This window comes from Amblyomma americanum, chromosome 3, assembly GCF_052857255.1.
Source record: "Amblyomma americanum isolate KBUSLIRL-KWMA chromosome 3, ASM5285725v1, whole genome shotgun sequence".
Classification (NCBI taxonomy): Eukaryota; Metazoa; Arthropoda; class Arachnida; order Ixodida; family Ixodidae; genus Amblyomma; species Amblyomma americanum.
Window position 1 is genome coordinate 222013962 of NC_135499.1, and position 20971 is coordinate 222034932.

Below are 20971 nucleotides of genomic sequence, written 5' to 3' on the forward strand. Positions count from 1 at the left end.
AGCAGCATTCCTTGTGAGTTTGGCCCAAGATTGGCTATCGCAGGGCTTAGTTTCCACATTGCAGTGTGGATTTAGTGAGACAGAGTATGTGCAGCATTTTTCTTTCATTGGCAGCACCTTCATTTCCATCCTACAGAGTGCTCCCACACACGGCTGGTGCCATATTTACGGCACCAGCTGTTAGTGCCTTGCTTTCCGGTATCACAACACAGGTGGAGTGGTCACACAGAAGGCAGGCAAGAAGGGAAGCGAATGAGTGAGAGGAGGAGGGTGGAGAGGAAGAGTGGAGGTGCACCAAGAGGAGCGGAAGAAAGCGGTGAGGGCTGAAGTGAGCGTGATCTGTGGTTAGTCGGGCAAGCATCTGTGGCATTGCAGTGGACATCAGATGACGTGTATTGACGCAAGCTGGTTTTTTTACGGGTGTAACGTTCAATGTGACGACGTGAAATGCTGTCAATGAAACAAACCATTTGAGTAGTAAGAACCTTTAGTGACTGATGCGAACACCACGGAAAGACTGGGCCCTGTAGACATACAAGCTTTGCAGCAGATATCAGATCGCAAACAGAAACTCCAAGCCTGCTAAATCGAGCAGTATGCGCCACATAAAAAAAATGGAGACTCAGCTACATTACATACGTCTTCTCTTTCCACAATCTACACTTGCCACTCGAAGGTGTCACTGAAATTGTGGAGTTTTCTTTGCGGTGTCCATCAAAAATGTGCTTGCTGCATATGTGAACAAAGCCGTCAGACTTGACCAGATAATTTTTCTGCTAACACTTGTAGCTTGGTCGGTGGTGCCTGTTGTCAACCTATGTATGATTACATATAGTAATTCAAATTATCCAACTTTTAAACTTTAAATATGAAAACACGGATGCTTATTAGGCATTTTGAATAGTGTCAAGTAAAGGAAGAGGCTAGATAACAAAAGCCAATTTCATGATTGGATGCAGGCCCACATTATGCAGGATTTCCAGTAATGTTGTGTGGTGACAGTCCTCTTGTGTTCACACTCATTAAAATCAAATAAAATCAATGCGTTGATCATACTGACTGAATCCAGACGTCAGAAGCAAGGGTAGCTGGGCATGCCTTGAGTATCATGCTGGTTCCAGAGCAGATGGCAGACTTCCACAACTCATACCTATCCATTATGCTTGGGTGAGGTGTCATTACTCTGTGCGGAGCATTTTTGGAAACATGCAGCCACACAAGTTAAGGGAACACCAGTACAAATGTGTTAGCCAGAGAGCACAGGGTGCTCATGCTAAGGCTTTGAAGATGCCTCAAGGGACTTGTGGCAACTTCACATAACCTTTTCACAGTGTGGTTCTACTGGTAATCTCAGCAGTGCATGGTTTAAAAGAATGTTCGCTAAGACAAGTTGATCCTAGTGCACTCCAATAGAATTAGCATTTGGCTTTCAACTACACTTGCGCTAATTTTCAAGCGTTGTTTTTTTTTTTTTTGCACCTTTGCTCTTGTGTAGCTGCTTCTATACCTTGGCCTAATGTGTGTGTTCATACGTGAAGAATATTTGTTTTCAATATACCATGGCATTGCAGTACCTATAGCACTGCATTATTTTATCTTGTATACATTCATTGATGTGCTTATTTGCTTATGCATATTCATCCTATTTATTCCTCTTGCTTGTAGCCTCCTTGAGCGTCATGCATTTGTGCTTGTTTCAGCATACTGGAGCTTCTCCTAGATCTTGGTGAGTTTCGTGAGGTGAACACTGTGTATTCTGTTTATATCTTTATGAAGGATGCCTCTTCACCTACATTCCACAATAATTCAGTGGTTTAAGTGTGATGTACATATATAGGTATGTAGAAAATACCTATAAAAGGGGCTGTCAAGCAGGGAGACAGATTTTTCCCCTTTGTTATATTGTTATTGACAGCATTCCTGCAAGAAGTGTTCAGAATGTCAGAGTGGGTAGAGTTCGGTGTAGGACAACGGGAATATTTCAGCAGCCTTCTGTTTGTCTATGATTTTGTCTTGGCCAGCAGCTTAGGGTGGAGCAAATGACAGAGGACCTAAATACAGAAAGTTATGGGAGTCCTAAAGCCAATATGGATAAAACCAAAGTAATTGTGAACAGTCTGGCCAAGGAACAACAATTTTTATAGATACTAGGGCTTGAAGTAGTCAAGGAGTACATCTGTTTAGGCCAGAGGTTTTATCTTTTGTAGCGAGAGCTACACTACGCCAGCCGCTTCGCCTCTTCAGCATGGTCGCACTTTCACCGTGGTTGCACCTCGGCCGTGGTTGCACTGACCTTGAGCCGTTGCCTAGCAACCGCTGCAGCTGGCGGGCGTCGCCGCTCGGCATGCCATCTGGCATGACGTCACTCCGCCTTTGTGCTCGTCGTGGAGCAGACGCCGCTCACCTCGTCCGTCCGTTGTGCGCATGCGTAATAGAGGGAGAGGGGCAGTCTCGGTGTGTACATACATACGGTTCGGCGTAGCGAGAGGCGAGCCGCAGCATTTGTTCGGTGTCGCGTCAGCGCCTCGTCTACCGGCGTCGTCGCTTGGAGCCCGCAGGAGAGGGCGACTGAATAAATGAGGGCATACGAACTGGCGTCTCCAGACGGGGGGGGGGGGGGGGAGACATTGTGGGTAAAGCCCCTCAATTATCCCTTGACCGTAGCTAATCGTCCCATTCAGCGGCGATGGGAACCTTATGTGGGGGCAAGGGGGATAATAGCAAGGGTACAGAAGGGGTGCTGCTGCCTCCGTAGAAACGGGCTGCGGCTTTTGGAAGCTGTCACTACCTGCCAGGTTTAACTAGAGCTAAACCACAGCCAATTTTTTTTTAGACTTGGGGAGCCCCAACAAATTTCAAAAGGAGCAGGGGAACCTTGTGCTTCTTGGATTTCATTTCTTTTTGCCTAACACGGATGCAAAAAAGGGCTTGTGGATGCACATACCAGTTAAAAAATGAAGAAATTCAATTAATAATGACTGGCTGTATTGTAAAATAGTCTGCTCTAAGTAATTGCTGATATGATGAGTGCCAGAATAAGATGGGCAAAAGATAAGGGGAACAGGGGTGGTTGAGCCATTTGAGTTCTTGTTGAAAGTAGAAAGCACTCCAAGGAACTCAGTTTGAGAACTGATCAAGGCCCAAGTAATTATAGCAGATTTAGATCACGCGAAAGAAATTTGCTAGTGAATAAGAATTGGAAAAGCAAATTACGAATCTCACATTTCTCTTCTATGGGGCAGAAATGTGGAGGCACGAACAGCCAGGAATGAAGCTAAGAATAGCGACTCGAGCAGTGGAAAGGAGAAGGTAGGTCTAACATTGATAGACAGAACTAAAGCAGCATGAATTAAGAACAAATGAGAGCTGAGTGTATTCCAGCTGAAATTAAAGAGAGAAAGTGGACATGGGCTAGGTAACGCACAGAGCAAACAGCTGGTGTGGCCAACACGATTAACGCGGAAGATTTTTAAAAAGAGGGAAACGTAATTGAGGCAGATGGAATGACTAGCTTTGGAGAGGCTTTTGTCATGTTGTGGACGCTACACAGCTGTTGGTTATAGTGGCAATGGTGTGTGCGCACACATGCTTGAATGCCATTCAGCAGAAAAGTCTATTTTCTTATCTCTCAGTATTATAGAGAATGAATGAATGCATGAAAAACGCTTATTCAGTTGAGCGAAGCCTTCTCTGGCGTTCGGGTGGAGTGCCTAGTCCAATGCGCCTAAGGAGACTGCAGCACCTCTTTCCCAGTCCACTAGGCATCACTGGTTCTTCCAGGTTTGAGCTGGACAAGGCTTCTTCCCGCTGCTCCTGTTATGGGTTTTGTATATTGGGGACTGCCGTGCTGCTTAGAGAAGTTGTGGATTTTTGGAGCCTACTTTGTGAGCAGATAAGGATTCTGCGGTGTAAAGATGCATTCTTGCACATTTAACGGTTTATTGTTGAATATTATTAACAGTGCCTTACTTTTACCTTTGTTTATGACGTTTTGCATGTTTGGAGGTGTAATCATTGGCTTTGTGTAAAATTTTCTAGTGTCTTTTTTGAAATGTTTATGAAATAGTCTTCGGACAGAAATAAAGCTATAAACTGTCATTGTATTTGGCATTATTTCATGCTTCATCATTATTGGGACAAAGTGCCATACATTTTCACTAACACTGTATCGGCTCTAAAATTTTGACAAAGTGGGGCACCTAAAAAATAGAATATACATGTTTTGCTCACTCACTGTCATTACTGCACATGAAAATGAAGACATTTTTTTAAAAGTCCATTTGCAATTTTCACCCTCCACATTCTCAAATAACATTTTCTCAAGAAAGCTTACTAAGGCTATATTTGCAATCCACTTAATGTGGGTGGCCCTTGTACATTTCACCTTCATGCATAGAAGATTGCAGCTTTGTGGTAATATGCAGCAGTGGTTGGTATAATAAGCTGTTGCATCTCTCAGAGAAAATCGAAGAAAAAGGCTCTCATCTTAACTGCGTGCTTGTTTACACACAGATTTTGCATACGGGTGGCATTTGAAGGTCATTTTTATTTTACACTGTGTTTGGACCGGGTACTTCCTGAATCGGTAAGAATTTATTGAAAGTTAGCATAGTATGTAACAATGAAGGACTGAAACAGACTCTTTCGCAGCAGCTGTGCTGGCAGTTACCAGCTCTTGTCGATGGCAAAATGACAAAAGCAGACTAATGCGAGGAATGGTACAGAGTGGTCTCCAGCTGTACGGGGGTGAGAGATGGTACTCCTGGTATAGCTGTTGCAAAAGTGTCTTTTCAATGCAGCAGCATTGCATAAGATGTGCACTTTCAATTAATCTTGCCGATTCAGCCAAGTACTGAACTTAGAGGTAGTAAAAAAAATTACTGCCAAGAATTTGTGCATGAACAAGACAACAGTTTAGTTGAAATAATTTGCTTTGATTTTGTCTGAGCGACACGACAGTTATATGTGGAGAGCAGCTGTAATGGTTTCTAGAAATATCAGCTTGGGAACTTTTGAGGTTCATGTTACTGTTGCAAAGGAGGAGGGCAAAATATGGGGTTACCGAAAAGCATATAGCCTCTGTATACAGGCACATGCAAGCATGCCTCCAAATGAGTTGTTCATGGAGTCTCATTGAGACTGCTGTACTGAGCAGAAGAAGAGGTTTTGCAGTCCATAATGCACACTCCACTGATTGAGGGTGAACTGCAACCTGGACCACGAGCTGCGGAGCAGTTGAAGACATTCATACGTAATCAAAGTTGACATGTGCACCCATTCAACGTCCGATATTCTCTGCCACCCTTTGTATTGTCCTTCATGTCTAGCCTGGTCTGTTGCAGTGTGGTGGCATGTTGGACGTTTGGTGCAGATATACGTGCGTGATTCTTCGTTGCTTCTGTCAGCACTGCGTACTTCGGGCAATGCGAAGTGGTTTGGCACCAGAACATTTGCATCCTTTTGTAAGCAGTGATGGATGACAATGTGCGGGCAGCCACTGCAGTAGGATGCTGCAGTTTACCATATGTGGCTAGGCTGTGAGTGGTGTTGCATATCCGGATACAGCTTGATGGCAGACAGGAGGCCCTCGTATAAGGGGGCCCTTTGATGATAGTATGTGCTCGCTTCCTTCGTCGACAATGGACAGCAGTGTCGTCCTTCATTTGTTCACTGGCTGATTGGTTGTATTGCATGGATGTGCATCTTTTGGCACCCTGATGGTCTGCACCGCACTCACAAGGCACTTCCGAAGAGCAGCTCCTTGTTTGCCAGGCACGTACAGTAAAGGTTGCAGGCAAGACAGAAATAAAGGTAAGAACACGGGGACTAGTAAAAGAAGGAGCATGCAGGCTGCTTCTGTTTGCTGTGATCATTCTCTTCCAGGTTTCATGTGATTCCATTTCACTCTATTCGCTCACTGCACTGCCCTGCGTCGCGGTGACAGTGGAAAACACACGAGTCTATATCATCAGGCCGCCGTCGCCATTCTACGCACAATAAACAGGTTTTAAAAGCGCTGGCATGTGGTAAAGCTGTAGCGCAGGGGGCACTCGCGATGTACCATGTGGGAGCACTGCCACAATTGCAATTTAGCAGCCGAGTTTGTATTGCATGGATTATTTCTATGGGAGCTAGAATGGGACTGGCTCAAGAAAACGCAGCTGTCGGGAACATAACAGTGGGGTCCGACTGTACATAATCAAAGTTTTTGCGATTGGATTTTTTTGGGGAAAGCCAAAGGTAATCAATCATGTCATTCCAATTGCAAGTTGTGAGGTCCAGTTAGAAGTCAATAGTTTTTGTACAAGGAATCTGCATATAGTTAATTGCAAACATGGTGGATTAAACTAAAGGGGTTTTCTGAATAAAAAAATGCTGCCACTTAATCTGCTAAATTGTGTCCATCATTTGTGCCTTCCCTGTGGTTGTGATTAAATGAAATAATGTTCCTTAGCGGGCAAATGCTACTGTCTTGATACTGCAGGAGAGTCTCGTGGATTAAAAAATGAGCTCAAAGCAAAAGGTGCATTCTATGGATAAATAAGTCAATCGTATTGATGCTGCGCGACCTTGTCCTGTTTGTCTGTAGTGTTCCTGTGGCTTTAAGTGTCATTCATATATGCTTGTTTGACTTGCTGGTTTCCATTGAAGCGTGTATTTTGCATTTCTGTGACCAAGTTGGAAAGCAGTTCCAAAAAGGCTACACGTAACCTCTTTCAAGTGGAGGTTCCAGTTTGAGCTGCTACGTTATGTTTCCAGAAAATTTGAGTTTCAGATTAGACTTACCAGTTAGACCAGCAGAGCTTTTTATGTGCTCGTTTGGGTCGGGGATTCCTATCAACAGCTACTGTTGGAGCTAAATGACTTCAAATACACAATTTTGGATTTTCTAGTGAAAAGTCTGGTTGGAACCTAATAACTTTTTTTTTTTAAAGACTGGTAGTGACCAGCGGCACATGGGCGGCATGTAACTGCTACCTATGTGAGACAGACGTACGTCTTTTCTGTAACGGTATTGTTTCACAGGTGATAGCTACCTGTCCATGATATTCATATGTGTTCCTGCCAACTTGTCCAAATGGCACTGTATATGCTTCTTTGCATACATGGGTGCTCTAGCTGTGCTTATATATCATCATTAGGAAGTTTTGCATGCATGCCTTTAAGCAGTATGGTGCACTGCACGTAACTTACAAATATTCCATCAGCAACTAAATATGTGCTTGAAAAGTTTGGGATGTTTTGGGGGTCAATTCAAGGCAGGGGCGAATTTAACGGGACATCATGCAAATGTAAGTGAAGTTTCTGGACAAACGTGCAGTGTTTCAGGTATGATGCTATGCTTGCTCATGACCTTGAAGCATCATGGGCAAGTAGTTGTGTACTGCTGCTAGACTACCGTTTAAAGGGCCACTCAGACAACTCTACCCAAATGCTGATCTTAGTAAAAATTTATTCGACTCTTTCTGGCTATGTTAATTGTCTGGCAACAACAACAAAAAAAAAGATAGACTTAGAAAACTGAATTTAAAAATGTCCTTCCCCGCCGCGGTGGCTCAGTGGTTAGGGCGCTCGACTACTGATCCGGAGTTCCCGGGTTCGAACCCGACCGCGGCGGCAGCGTTTTTCCTCCAAGGCGCCCGTGTGCTGTGCGATGTCAGTGCACGTTAAAGATCCCCAGGTGGTCGAAATTATTCCGGAGCCCTCCACTACGGCACCTTTCTTCTTTCACTCCCTCCCTTATCCCTTCCCTTACGGCGCGGTTCAGGTGTCCAACGATATATGAGACAGGTACTGCGCCATTTCCTTTCCCCCCAAAACCAATTATTATTATTAAAAATCTCCTTCCCCACCCTAGTAAAAATCGTGACGTCCACATTTTGAAGCGAATGACTGTGTAGCACGGCCTCTGGGATCCGCTAGAAAATTTGGTTTCGACTTGCGCAGTTGAGAAGTCTGATCGCGATTGCGACAACTGTATTTCACTTTTTCGTCCTGTCTCTATGTGGTTAAAATGCTGCAGCAGCTGTAGCCTATCGATACGGGACAACTTCAATTTGTCCTCGGCTCTGTTCGCTGGCGTTCCTTTAAAATGTGCTTTAAAAAAACCGCGCCTTTACATTTTTCTATGATCCACAACAGAATTCATGCACTCTAGCGTTAATGCAAGCACACAACGCCTTCAAAGACTTCAATAACGTATAAGTAAAGTTTTTGCGTGTATTATTATTTTATAGGTAACAAAGTTTTTAATTTTTAAAAAATGACTGTTGTCATCATCATGAAGGTGCGTTGGCGGAGCTCGCAGATGTAGAAGGTAAACATGGCTGCGCCACCAGTTTCTACCGAAGGTAAGCAGTTTGCTGTATGCGTGCACTAAGTTTTTCGCTCACTTGTTCTGTTAACCTGTAGATTGGTAAATCAGTTCGCACAATGTTCTGTGTTTCATGACTTGTGTGCAATTATCTCAGTGTGTAATAATGACGACCTGTAAACGACGCGTTAGGCTTAATGCTTTGCTTAGCTTGATCTGGCGTTCCCAGTGTGTCACTTTCCACAAAAGCTGTGGAACATGTGCAATTTGTAGCAGAATGCCTTACTTGTTCTGCCCTAGAACTAATTATAAAGATGCTGTTGTTTTCATGTAGTAGATCCGCTGTGTGATGTCTCATCCCACTCACTTCTATAGTGTGTTGGCAGACCCGTATACGTTTTTATTTTCTTTTGAGCAGCCTCCCGAGTGCTGCCTATTGTACAACTTGCAGTCAGGTAAAAACGTAAGAGTCGGAGTCCACTGCAGTGCCGTTTATGACAGTGTTTCCTGAAACTTCAATACTTTTTTTTCTGTTCTCAAGCCCGTGTGGCCACGTCAAATACGCCGTGTGCGTTTCTCGAATTAAACGTTCGAAACTGTACTGTACCCTTAACGTGTGGAAGCCCAACAAGCGCACTTGTATATGCGGTTGCGGGTCAGACAATTCGTTGCGGTTTCGCAGAAATTCTTCGGCTAATTGCAATAAGGCGGTCTCTTCTGAACAACCCAGGCTGAAGTAACACGGACATCACCATGCTTGTGCGTTGGGGAAACCTGCACGTAGCTCAGTGCACAAATTATTGAAATAGCATCCTTGACAGTCTTGCATTGGAGCTTCCTTAAAGTGAATGAGGTTTGCACTGCTGTTTTTCATTGAGACGAGCACCTGCATCGGCAGATGGCTGTAGTTTGCACTATGCATCATGCTCTATGTTGCAGGCGTGAAGTTTCAGGACTGTTATAAGGTGTTGTTGCTGCACATTAAAATGCAGGAGGCTTTGGGAAGAATCGAATTGTGTGGGGGCATAGTGTGGTTGAAGCTTTGTTCAGAAGTCCAGTTACTAAACTTGCATGACAGCTTTTGTTCATGTTTCTCGATGTTTACATAAAGCTTACTTCTGTGTTATTCCAGACGCCCTACCTTTTGGTTCATTAATTTGTTCATTTCTTATAGCAATAGTTGGATAGCAGAGTTTTGCCATCTGTGCAATAAAATATAAAAAAATGACCAAATTTGTATGAATTGACCTTTTATGACGCTGCTTGTGAGGATCTGGCAGACCACGTAGTGTCACAAAGAAGCCAAAAGGAAGCTTCTATACACGTTTTTTTTTACTTTTCTAGATGTGATTTTCTGAATTTGTGATGGGGACATTTTTATCGTCGTCAACCTATGAATTTGATGAAAAAACTGATCAAAAGAGCAGCCCCTTCTGTACTGTGCCTGCTGTGGCCATCTTGCCAACTTAGCTGTTGGGCATGCATTCTGAACTAGTCTAAAAAAAAAAAAATTGTGTTAGCAGCATTCCCTTGTGAAAGTTCTTAGGGGGAATATTGTGCTCCATTTGAAGGTGCTACTAGTGTACCTATGGTATGATTCTGTTATATCGGGTTGCAAGTGTCCAGCATTTTTTATTTAGGGTAAGTTTTTTGATAAAATGTACATTTTGGCGAGCAAGCAAGTGCTGAGTCCTGTTATGATTGCAGAAGAAACAGCTCAGTGCCGTAGGGCTACGAAGGAAAGCTATGCAGCTTCCACAGAAACTTTGCATTTTAAGAAAAATTTGTCCTGGTCCGTAGTTTGAGTTTACAACTGCCGCCTGTCCGTGGCAGTTGCTGTGCCAGCCAAGCTGATCAGGATGGCTGGCAGATGGTGAGGCAAGAGTGAATTGATGGTGTTAGGGCAACGTTTAGGCGAGTCCCACAAGGCAGAATAGGTTTAAGATAAGCGAGTAATTACTTATTAGCTTCCGCTGAAACTTTGGTGTGCGAGGACCTAAATGTGTGTGCTCCTTCCTCTTCATTTTCCTGCAGATATTGAGGCGCAGATCCGCGAGATCCAGGCTCGGAAGGCTGGCGCGGGCAAGCAAGGCAACTTCGACAATGGCGAGGGTGTGCCGCTCACGGCAAGTGCCAATGGCGCTTACATGGACGAGGACATCTATGGGAATACGCAGAGCAAGTATGACGGCTATGTCACATCCATTGCCGCAAATGATGACGCTGACGCAGACGTGAGTACTCCTTATTGCTTTTCCCCCTTTCTATAGTTAAGCTATGGTCGTGCGCAGCAGTGCTCAACTGTTATTTACAGATTAGGTCATTGTGATTATGGTGATCTCAGTGTAGTGGCATTGTGTAGTAAGTCGAACTGTTGCCAATGAATAGCCCAGCCAGATCAAGTACACTGTCTACTCTTCTTAGGAGCTAAAGGAGCATTGTCGTGTTCCACACTGGCCAACAAGGGAACGCTCATGTAAAGATCGCGGGTGGACAAATACAAGGCTGCTGGGCTTGATGCCATACTTCAAGGGCGGATATATGGGTCATTGGAAGCACGGTTGGGGGTGGCCCTATTCACCTTGCATTTCTCGAGCCGCGTCGAAATGTGGCTTTCCCATGAAAAATTTGTTTTTGAGGGTGACGGGGGGTGGTGGAAAACTCTGAGCATACCATTTGCAAAAACCGCCAAAGGGACCACTAATTCTCAGGTTAGCAGTTTCTCTCAGTGATGTTCCATGCTGCAATCAAAAATACCTGAGTTTGACCCATATTCTCTTTTCCGGCCCTTTGGTCTTTTCTGCTTGCATTGTTGATTGCATGTCCCAGTTTGAATGCGATTGAGAGTCGGCAATAATGTTGCAGCGGTCTGCTTTCATATAATAGGAGGTACTTTTTTGTTCTACGGTTCCAGGATGATGACTATGAGACCACAGGCCTCATGCAAACCAAGAAGATGCCCCTACCATCTGCCTTCTTGGCTGAACTCACAGACAAGGTGAGCACTGATGAGGAATCACTAGGCATATGCCTTTCACTCACTCCGGACTGAGCGTAGTGTCAGGGGATCAGCAGCCACATCTGTTTGAATGTTATGCAACTGCGTCATTGAGGAGATGCATTGTCATTGATGACCATGTGTGCCCGTTTACTTTTATGTAATTGTGAGCCCTCCCATCAGCAATAGTAGTAGCATACCTGCCAACTCTTCTGAATTTTTCGTAAAAAGTACAAATTTCAACCTGTCTCTTAATTTTAGGAATCTTGCCCGAGATTTTGCGGAAGATAAATTATATTCGCAAAAAAAATTGAAAATTTATAGAACTCCCATGAGAGGGCAGTATGTATCCGTGGGATCATCGTCAGCAGCTGCATTGTTGTAGTGACTTGTGTCGTCTACTCGTGGAGGCCACGAATCCATATCCAAAACTCAATACCGTCTCCGCAAACCTGTTGCGGTAAAGGTCTTTGTTCACAGGTTTGGCCTTTCGTGTTGGTTGTGCTTTCTTTTCGCGTGACCAGGTACCGCGTCTAACGCAGTACACCGGTGTTGCCTAGCTATAGTGGCTTGGCAGTGCAGTGACATGCTCGAAGCCTCAGCAGTAGAGTGAAACCTCATTATAGTTAACTGGTAAAAAATAGTATAATAGTTCAATACAGCTGAAATTTATAATATAAAAATTTCGTAAGAACTTAGCTGGACAAATGAAATTTAGTAGCAAAAGAACAAAAACTGGGAGAGACCATTTTTGTAGTTTTAGAACTGTTTCGAGGCCTTTCGGTGCGATTGCAAAGGCTGTAAACAACCGAGCTGCAAACGCCAGTTAGGTTGGCTTCTCCGCACAGCACTGCAGCACATGGCGGCAGGTCAGAGAGCAGTTTGGATGGCTTTCTCACATTACAGCAGTGTCACGTGGAAAATCTGATGCCGGGACGAAAGCTTTCGCTGTTTTCACCACTACCACTTCGTGACAGTAGACATGAGCAGAGGATAGCTGCTGAAAAGCTGCAACAACCAACCATGTCTCTGGTCCCGGGCCACTATCGATGGGTTCAAGAGGCCCGAATGGGAGCCGGCTGCCTGGCTACCAGCTGTTCTCGCCGCTATATCTTCTGCGGCGCTGTTGGCAAATGCGAGATGAAGCGTTGAACCGTGGTGCGAATGCTTGCAGCATCACCGGCAGTCACCCGTGTAGTGAGGCAAAGCCTGCTCCTGTCATCCAAGCGGGCACAGCTGGGCGCTCGGCATTTCAATATATCTGTTTTATGGCAGATTGCGTTCTGTATATGAAGTAAGAAATACGTGTGTTTGTTAAAAATATTTAGGAGCAGTTCGATATAGCCAGTGAATTTGTAGTATCTGTGTCTTTGTTGTAACGAGTTTGACTCAACTTCCAAGTGTTCAAATCGTATGCATTGGAATTTCTGTGCTTCTCGCCGTTGAAGAAGAGGGAGAAGTGCTCCTTTTGCACCACGTGTGCCTGTGATGTGAATGTTTCGCATTGTGGCAAGTCTGACACCTTTCTGTGACAAAATTCTTGAAAGTGGACTGATGATAATAAGGCACCAGAGTGGAACATGGTTTGAGCAAACTTGCACGGAGTAGTTTCTGAAGCAGGCATAGTCAGCAACAGCAAAATCGCTGCAAAAATAAATTGTGACCCAATGGACTTTCTTCGCTTGTCAATCTCCAAGAAGACTGTCGGTTTTCACTTGTGGTATAAAAATGGAAGCAAGTTTGTCACAAAAATAGATCAAATAAAAAAAAGGGGCGACTAAAAGGTGCGCTGTCTGCCCCCTTCCCCTGAGAGGGTTTCACGAGTTAAGGCTTCAGGTTGGCAGGTATGGTAGCAGTGACATTTAATAGTGTCATGAATGTGTCCCCTTCCCCGCTGAATTGTGCTTTCTTGTGGATCACAGTGGATCCTATGCATTTCTGCATGTGTGTGGCTGCTGGCCATGCAAAACAGCGAGCACAGGCTAATGCACTGAAATGGTTTTCCCGAGGCTGTAGGTGTGAGTATAAAATGCTGGTGGCAACCACCTTAGACTGTGCATTTATTGGAAGAAGTGTGCTGCTAGAGTAGCCGTGTTACAAAGAGCTGCTGAGTGAAGGGGCATAGAAGCAGATAGGTTTTGCCTTCGGTAATGATGTCCGTTGCTGTCGTAGTTTTTGTAGAAGCATGTTCTCCAGTGGGCATGCAGGTGGAGCCTCATGTAAAAGGGTAGCTTGGGAGCTGAGTTGCATGAAACCACAGCTAAGCCTGTCTTGCTCAGTGGTGGCTGACCACTCTCTTTCCTCTTACACTCCTTGACTGTTGTGCCAGGACTACGACCCATTTGCGGATCGCCGGGTGCCCCGCATTGCGGATCGGGAGGACCAGTACAGAGCTCAGCGACGAAAACTCATGATCTCTCCAGAACGTGTGGACCCATTTGCTGATGGTACGTATGTGATGGTGTTAGTGTAGTCTGTTGCACTTTGTGTTTGTCTCTGTGGAACGGCTTCTGGGCAAACACTGGGCCTCCTTTGTTGTGGAAGGTAGCCTGTGGGTGACTGTGCATAGCACTTATGCTGGTGCTAGTCTGCAGGGCCGTTCAGTGCTCAGGCATTGCTGTGCTCCCCACATGAACTGCACTGATATTGTAAACGCACACCTGTAATCTCTAGAAAAGTGCTTGTCAGAGCTGTTGTCAAAATTTGTCTGATCGACACAGCAGAGATGCTGTTGTGATGGAGCCACTCTTTTCCATAGGAAGTGAATGCTGCTGCTTCAACCAATAATGGGGAAGGGAAATTTAGTGCAGGAAATATGCTTCCCATTCTGGGTGCCGTAGTTAGGTGGCCATTTGCAGGCATGGCTGGTTGGAAAAAGCTTGTATATAAATCATAAACAGCCCTGTGGCAGTCTTATATGTAGTTGTGAAGGAATTGCGGGAAGAGGCAATTCGAGGCTTTTTTGATAAATGTGCATGAGCTTTCTTAAGAGTGCTGTTAAAAGGACCTTGATTCGCATGGCAGTGCGCTATGCAACCCGTATAGCCCATCAATATTTTTTGACACTTGTACATGAAATATGAAGTAGTAATTGCTGTGGTGAGTATAAACAGGAGCAGCATGTAAGTGGTGCTGGCAGTGGGCCTTGCTGGTTGATGAGGTTTCCCTACCAGCAGTGCATCTTGCATTCAGTGCCCAGTGTTTGCCCAGAGGTTCTGTAGTATTTTCTAGGAGTAAAATAAAACGTTCAGTTCATTTGACAAAGCTCTGTTCCATGCCAGCTGTGATGCTTCTTGCCCACGCAAGGCTGCTAGCTGCAGGTATTGGTGTTTAAAATTTTGATTGTGTTGTTTAGCTGCTCCTTTTGTTGTTGACAAGCAGGAAGCCGGAGCAAATGCAAAAATTCTGTATAGTTGAACTTATTCAAGAGACAAATTATGTCTGATGCACATTTCTGTTGCCTTTTTAAGTTTTATGGCGGCAAGGAACTATCGGGACAGTCGGGCTTATTATAAAATTGATTAATGGCTGTGCTGTGGTGTTGAAACAGGGTGTCTAGCAAAGAGGTACGGCAAATAAATTTTAAGTAAAAAAAATTTACAAGTAGAGGTGTAAGCAAGAAACCATTTCAGGGATCAATTGCTGGCATCAGATTTGCAACTGTTTACATGCTGTTTTTCTTTACATCCATGCACCAGCATGTGTACCATGTTCATTTTGACGTTTAGGCAGTTTTATTTGTTTATAAATTGTTGCTACAACTATACAAAAATCTAGTTGCTGGCTCTTCTCAGTGTGGACAGGGTTTACAAAGGCTACTGCTATCATTTAAGTTCGAAAGCATGTTCTCTAATTAAAGATGAAATAATGTCTGGTGCCTCAGGAGTATCTTTCCTCAGTTGAACCTTCATTCCTCTTGCACAATGTGCCACTCGGTTAAATGTTTTGCGTTTGGTACCCAGTGCCCAAAAATGATGTGCGAGCCATTGCAGTTTGCCTGCAAAGTTGAGTGGCATAGTGCAGCAGTATGTGACATGTTGATGAATGAGAGTGTGATGCCTGATGGCATAACAGTTGGGCCGCCTGCACATTGGACTGGTTCTTGTAATTATAGGCACCCAAAATGTGCTGCGGCCACTGCTAGTGATAAACATCTGCACAGATGGCGAAACAGTGCTTAAAAAAACTGACAAGGAAGTAGTAGACAACACCAGTGCTCGCAGAGATTATTTTGGGAATCAAAATATTGCCGCTATATCCCATTCTCTCCACGTCTGAAAGCGTTTGTCAAATACTTGTGAAGTATTCCTGGCTATGGAGTGCCATTGAAGTAGGCCTACCTGTATTGCCTGTACTGGTCAATACTGCTGAGTTGCCGAGTGGCAAAAGGAAAGCATACCTCATGTAGGTGTGCTTCACCATTCATGCTTACTTCATATATGCTAGCAGGAAACTTTACAGGTGTGTATGTTTCTATTTTCCAGGTGATGCTATGCAGCCGTAGTAGGCAGTGCCTCTTAATAAACCTGAAAGAACTCTCGTCAAACTTTCAATAACTTTTTAAAAGCAGTGCATGGTACTACCTGGTCGGCTGCAGGTGGTGCGGCCATTGAAATTTAGGGCTCGGTAGTGTGGATGGCTTGCCAGGCCTGTTAAGATATTATAGTGGGGAGCTGTGAAAAGGACTGAGAGCATTAAATATCCTAAACAAAACTAGCCTCTTTTTGTCAGAGCTGGAAAGTGCAGGTCGCTGTGTGCACCTTAGTATGAAGTCTTCCAAATGCTGAGAGCATGGGTATCAAGTATGCAAGTTGGAATTTTAGCTAGCTACTTAATGCTGCAAGTTACCTCCTATATTTCTCATTATCATCAGTAGCTTGTTCTTGCTGCTTCTTCAGCCAGGGAATTCAGGAAAAGGATTTGCCAGACACCCTGTGTACACTGACTCACGTGTGCACAAATTCACCCCTCCTTTTCTGGTGGCCAGCAACTTTGCTTGTGATGTGGGCTAGGCCTCTGCAGCCTTGCGTGTGCACTTGTTTGGGGAAAACTGTAAAGACTGTAAGGGGCAGGTGGGTGTGAGCTGTGCCTGGCTCAAGAGAACTCGAGGGCACATGCTGCAGAGCGCGCGTCTGCATACGCTGCCTTCACTAATGCCTGTCGTTCAATTTTTTCCCTCCTCTTCAAGCAACGGCAGCGGCACACTGTTTCCTTCTTGGGCCAGCCTTTGTTTTTTTTTTTTCTTATTTTTAACATGGAGTGATTCTTCCTGAGCACCAGCTTTACGCAGACTTTGCTGTTAGTAACTGTAAGGCTTCTGGTTAGGACGAATAGGTAGTCTAGAATGAATTCCTTAAAAATGATGCAGCATGATGTGCCAGTATGACTTGTATTGACGCCGGGCCTTGCATTGCACTGAACATTAAAGAAGAAATTGCTGTTTCGTGTACAGAAGCTAACACTGTTCTTAATACATTTTTACTTGGTGCTGTTGATAAAGGGCTGCATGACCATCCTGAGGTGGATGTCAGGCAGCAGCAACCTTACTCGTGTTCCCTTGAGATGGAAACAGTTTTAATGGATTCATTTGATGCAAAAAGACGGTTTTGTTGCTTATTCCTCATGTTTCTCAGCTTTTTGGGTATCAAAGAATAAGTTAAGTATCCTTGAGACACCTTCACAGGCTGTGCATCGCCCACGTCGAAGGCAAGAACTAGTGGCATGTTATAATGTGGAGCATGTATTGAGTGTAGGAGTGTTTTTGGGTGGGCGCATTGACTAAGCCAGAGTGTTAGGTCAGGAAGGAAAGTGGGTGGGTGGGGGGCAGCCCTGTGAATTGGTGTCTATCGGTCCCGTGTACACAGCCCTTCCTGAAGAAGTGCCGCCACAAGTTGGGGTATCTCCCCTCAGGTAAAGTATGCTGCAGCCGGGTTTTTTTTTTAATTATTATTGGCTGCCCCCCCTAACTTGTGTGACCTTGCGTTCTGCCGGTTGTGTGTTGTGGGGGAGGGTGTGGTGGGGAGGCACTAATGAGCCGGAGGTATTTTTAGGCTCTCCTTGATTGCTCCAGCGACGCTTGTTTAGAGGATGACCTGGCCTGAGCTGGCAGCCAGGGGCGACACGTACGTATGCCCTGCCCCCGGCACTGGCCCAGCGCCCACTCGAGGGGAAAGGGAGGGCTCCCCCCCCTGGGAGGGCAGTTGCCCCAACCTGTGTACAAGATGCCTTTAAGCAGCTTTTCTCAGTCGAGACCAGATTTGAGCATTTATATGGGTGACGACAGCAGGTAGTTCGGCGGGCAGTTTGGCCCTTGGTGGTGCTTTAGCTCTGCAAGGTGGCTTGGAAAGGCCAGAAACATATGCAAGCTCAACTTAAATTCAAGCCGTGCACCATTACCTTGTCATGAAGCTTAACAAACCCGAGAACACCAAAGAAAGGTGAACACTGTAAAGATTCAGATGGCAGTGAAGCTATGCTGTGTTTTGGAAAGTGTTAGCATGTTAGAATTAATACTGCCATCTTCAAAAAATCTGTCCGGTAGTGTCTGTTTGAGACCACTGATTGGAATGTGAAAAGGAGGCGCCACGGCCAATTAGATACCTGGATAGTATAATGGCAATTTCATTATTTTAATTGTCTGAATTTTCTGGAAAGGTCGAAGTTACAGCCTGATAGCGAACCAAGTTCTACCGATACCGTTTGCATGCCTGCTCCCCCATCCGCTCATGCAAGCTCAAGCACTGCGACTATGGTGCCGAGGCAGTCTTACCGTATTTATATGATTATAATGTGAATATTTCCTTAAATCGTGCTTCAGAAAGCACCTCGCATTACATTTTTAATCGAGCTAGAAATAGGGCACAGGTTTTTTTTTCCCCCCACTGTTCTTTGAGATACCTGCAGCGAGCTCATCCACCAGGCTTGTGAATTGTGAGGAAAAGTCAACAGAAGGCGCCACCGGCCGTTGAATAAGAAGAGAAGGCAGAGAAAGAGCCGTGACTAGTATGCAAGGAAAAAAAAAATGGTTGAACGGGCCCAGAACTGTCGTACATGAAACTGAAAGGCAAGAAGCAGTGGCATGATGGCCACTGCTGCTTGCGAGTCTTCCCTTGGAGTACTGCAAATTCCTTGTTTGCAGTTCGTGGAAGTTGAAATTTTGCACCGCAGGAAACTAGAGGCTTTAGGTATAGTGTTTTGGGAGGTGTGAGGTAGAAGTGAGACCAAAGATTCTAGGCTAGCTGGCATGTAACTTCTGATGACATTCCCTTCTAGTTATGGACAAGAGGGTTAGTAGTTAACAGCATGCTCCTTTTGTGGTTGTAACTTTTTTTCTCCCCATTTCCGGAAGGGCTCAGGTTTTGGAACGTGTTCACGAACATTTTTTCAAGGATTGCTCAGGCTATGCTATTATTAGGCATCTTTAGCTTCAGACAAAAGCCATCCTTATAGAACTAAAATTCATGATTGACAGCAGGGTTCTTGTTTAGAATTAGCATTGTCTATAAAAGGGATGATAATGATACTAGAAGAAAAGTTGTTAAAGGTAAGGAAGAAGGAAGCGGATTGCAGTTCTGGTTTATTAAAAAAAATTGTGGGTTTTGATAAAATAGGGCTGTTGAAAATTGGCGGTTAAGGAAGTGGGCTATAGACATGATTCATAAAACGTGAGATACTTCAATGGCATGAGTGGCTGTATTAGACACAGATGTGGTGTGCTGTTCACCGAATGCCATTTAAATCATCAATAACACTTGTCTTGTGCACACGGGTTTGTGCCTTAGCCAGCCACTCACTGTACTGTAGCAGCGGTTAGCTGATACCCATGTTGAGAAGCAGCTGTTACTATTGTGCCGCATCTTTTAAAGGCACTTTTTATATGCGCGTTGAAAACTTAAGCGTGCTGCTTACGTTCTCATTGGGGCCAAGTATGTTAAAATCCAGCAATTAGCATGAATTCAAGGCTGCAGTATGTGCATATAAAGACTGCTAAAGACTGGCTATTATTAAACTTATGTTGCCAATAAAGTAAAATGTGGCTGAAAATTTAAAGGTATTGCAGTTAGAAAATAGGTTTAAAAGCACTGTTGCTACACAGCAAAAAGAAATGTAAATATTTTTATCTGCATTGTGTATGTGTGTGTGTGTGGCTTTTAATAACGTGAGCAACCGTGTTAACTTTGAATTTCGGACTTCTGAAATTGGTGCTGTTTTCAGGTTTTTGTTAGATTCAAAATACGGCTCCTGTCAGCTAGTATGGTTTAGTTTTTTTTTTTTTTTTTCAAATGTAGCACATTTTGATATTGGCCACTGCCACAGTTACTTAAAAGCATTAATGGGCTTTCTTGCCTTTAGTTTGAATGAGAGGTGAATTTTCCACTTAGCAGGGTTCTTTCAGGCTTTGCACTGTTTTCCTGTTTTTGAGTACAGCCCCAGCTTTCCAGAATTGCAGCATTATGTGTGCTGGAAGTTTGTTTGATACCTCTGCTGAATGAAGAGTATTTCGACAGAACAAGCTTTACCCCTAGGTTGCTCTTTTGGTGTAGTAAGCAGCCACACTTTTTTCCTAATGTGCTGCACCACTTTTACATACATTGGCAGCATAACAGTGCTGCACAAATATGCCTGGAAAATCAGTGTTGTAGTTTTCTTGTTAGAAAGAAATCAGTTTAGGCCCTGTAGGTTTGCATGTCATTGGGTGACACAAACGCACAAAGCGTTTCACAGCGCAGGTGGTAGAAACCCCGCAAATGAGACTAATAGTAAATCCTTCTCAAAATGGCCTCCAAGTCGACCAAAATGGGCCCAATTCAGAAACTTATTCGCTGCCACCAATATTCTGGACTGGTTCCCCAGGTCAGTTTTGCTTTGAACAAAAGTCAGGTCATGAGGCAGCAAAAACAACCGTGACAGCTAAATCACAAGATGTGTCTCATTTAAGGGCGCATGCTACGCTGGTGGAGACTGCCGTTCTCAACATCTAAGCGGTTAGAAATTCATTAGCATGTGGAAAATGCATAAACTAAAAGGAAATATAAACTGCAGTTTTCTAGCTTTTGCTCAGATTGCGCGGCATGTTCAGGAAAGGCACACAAGCATTTTTAATTGGCGTTTGTATCCATCTTTAGCGGGCAAACTATGGTGAGTGTGGACGCGGTAGGGAAGGAGTTAAAATTTAAGTCTACTCTTTGCACTGAGTCGAAATGCAGGATGTGATACATGAGCGAACTGTGGCATACATGGACCTTAAATCAGCGCAATATTTGTAGTCGTCAGTCCAGTAGTTGTTGACCTTGCATCTCCCAGGGGTGGGGCCCGTGGGCGTCTGGGCTGGTGCCCCTATGGGTTGGCTTTTTTTCTTTCATTGTACACATTTTGTCTTTCATGTTGTCTTTCACCCTTCTTATTTAGTACACTTCCTTGCTAGTCTTCTTCACTGAGAGAGATGGATTGATTGATTTGGGAAGGTAGAGGGAGGAAGCTGTTGCTGAAAGTGCGGGCTGGGGTGAGCACGTGTGGGCTACAGTCGCAGCCACCCTTGGAGCTGATGGCACAGGCTGCCTTGCTCTGCTTTTTCCGCTGGTGCAGGCGGCAAGACGCCGGATTTCAAGTCAAGAACTTACACGGTTATCATGCAGGAGCAGGCACTGACGAAAGATCAG

General features: G+C 44.5%; 1 protein-coding gene across 2 annotated transcripts in view; it reads left to right on the plus strand.

Moving 5' to 3' along the window:
- Positions 1–7949: 7949 nt before the first annotated feature.
- Sf3b1 (splicing factor 3b subunit 1) overlaps positions 7950–20971 on the plus strand; it is a 45335-nt gene continuing 32313 nt past the window's right edge. The window contains exons 1-5 of one of the 2 annotated variants that reach the window (XM_077660124.1): positions 7950–8351; positions 10349–10548; positions 11229–11312; positions 13642–13759; positions 20898–20971. In XM_077660124.1, the coding sequence (XP_077516250.1) occupies positions 8324–8351; positions 10349–10548; positions 11229–11312; positions 13642–13759; positions 20898–20971 (504 nt within the window). In that variant the 5' untranslated portion in view covers positions 7950–8323. Of the gene's footprint in view, positions 8352–10348; positions 10549–11228; positions 11313–13641; positions 13760–17356; positions 17435–20897 lie in introns of those variants that run through there. The other variant, XM_077660125.1, reaches the window with a different exon arrangement.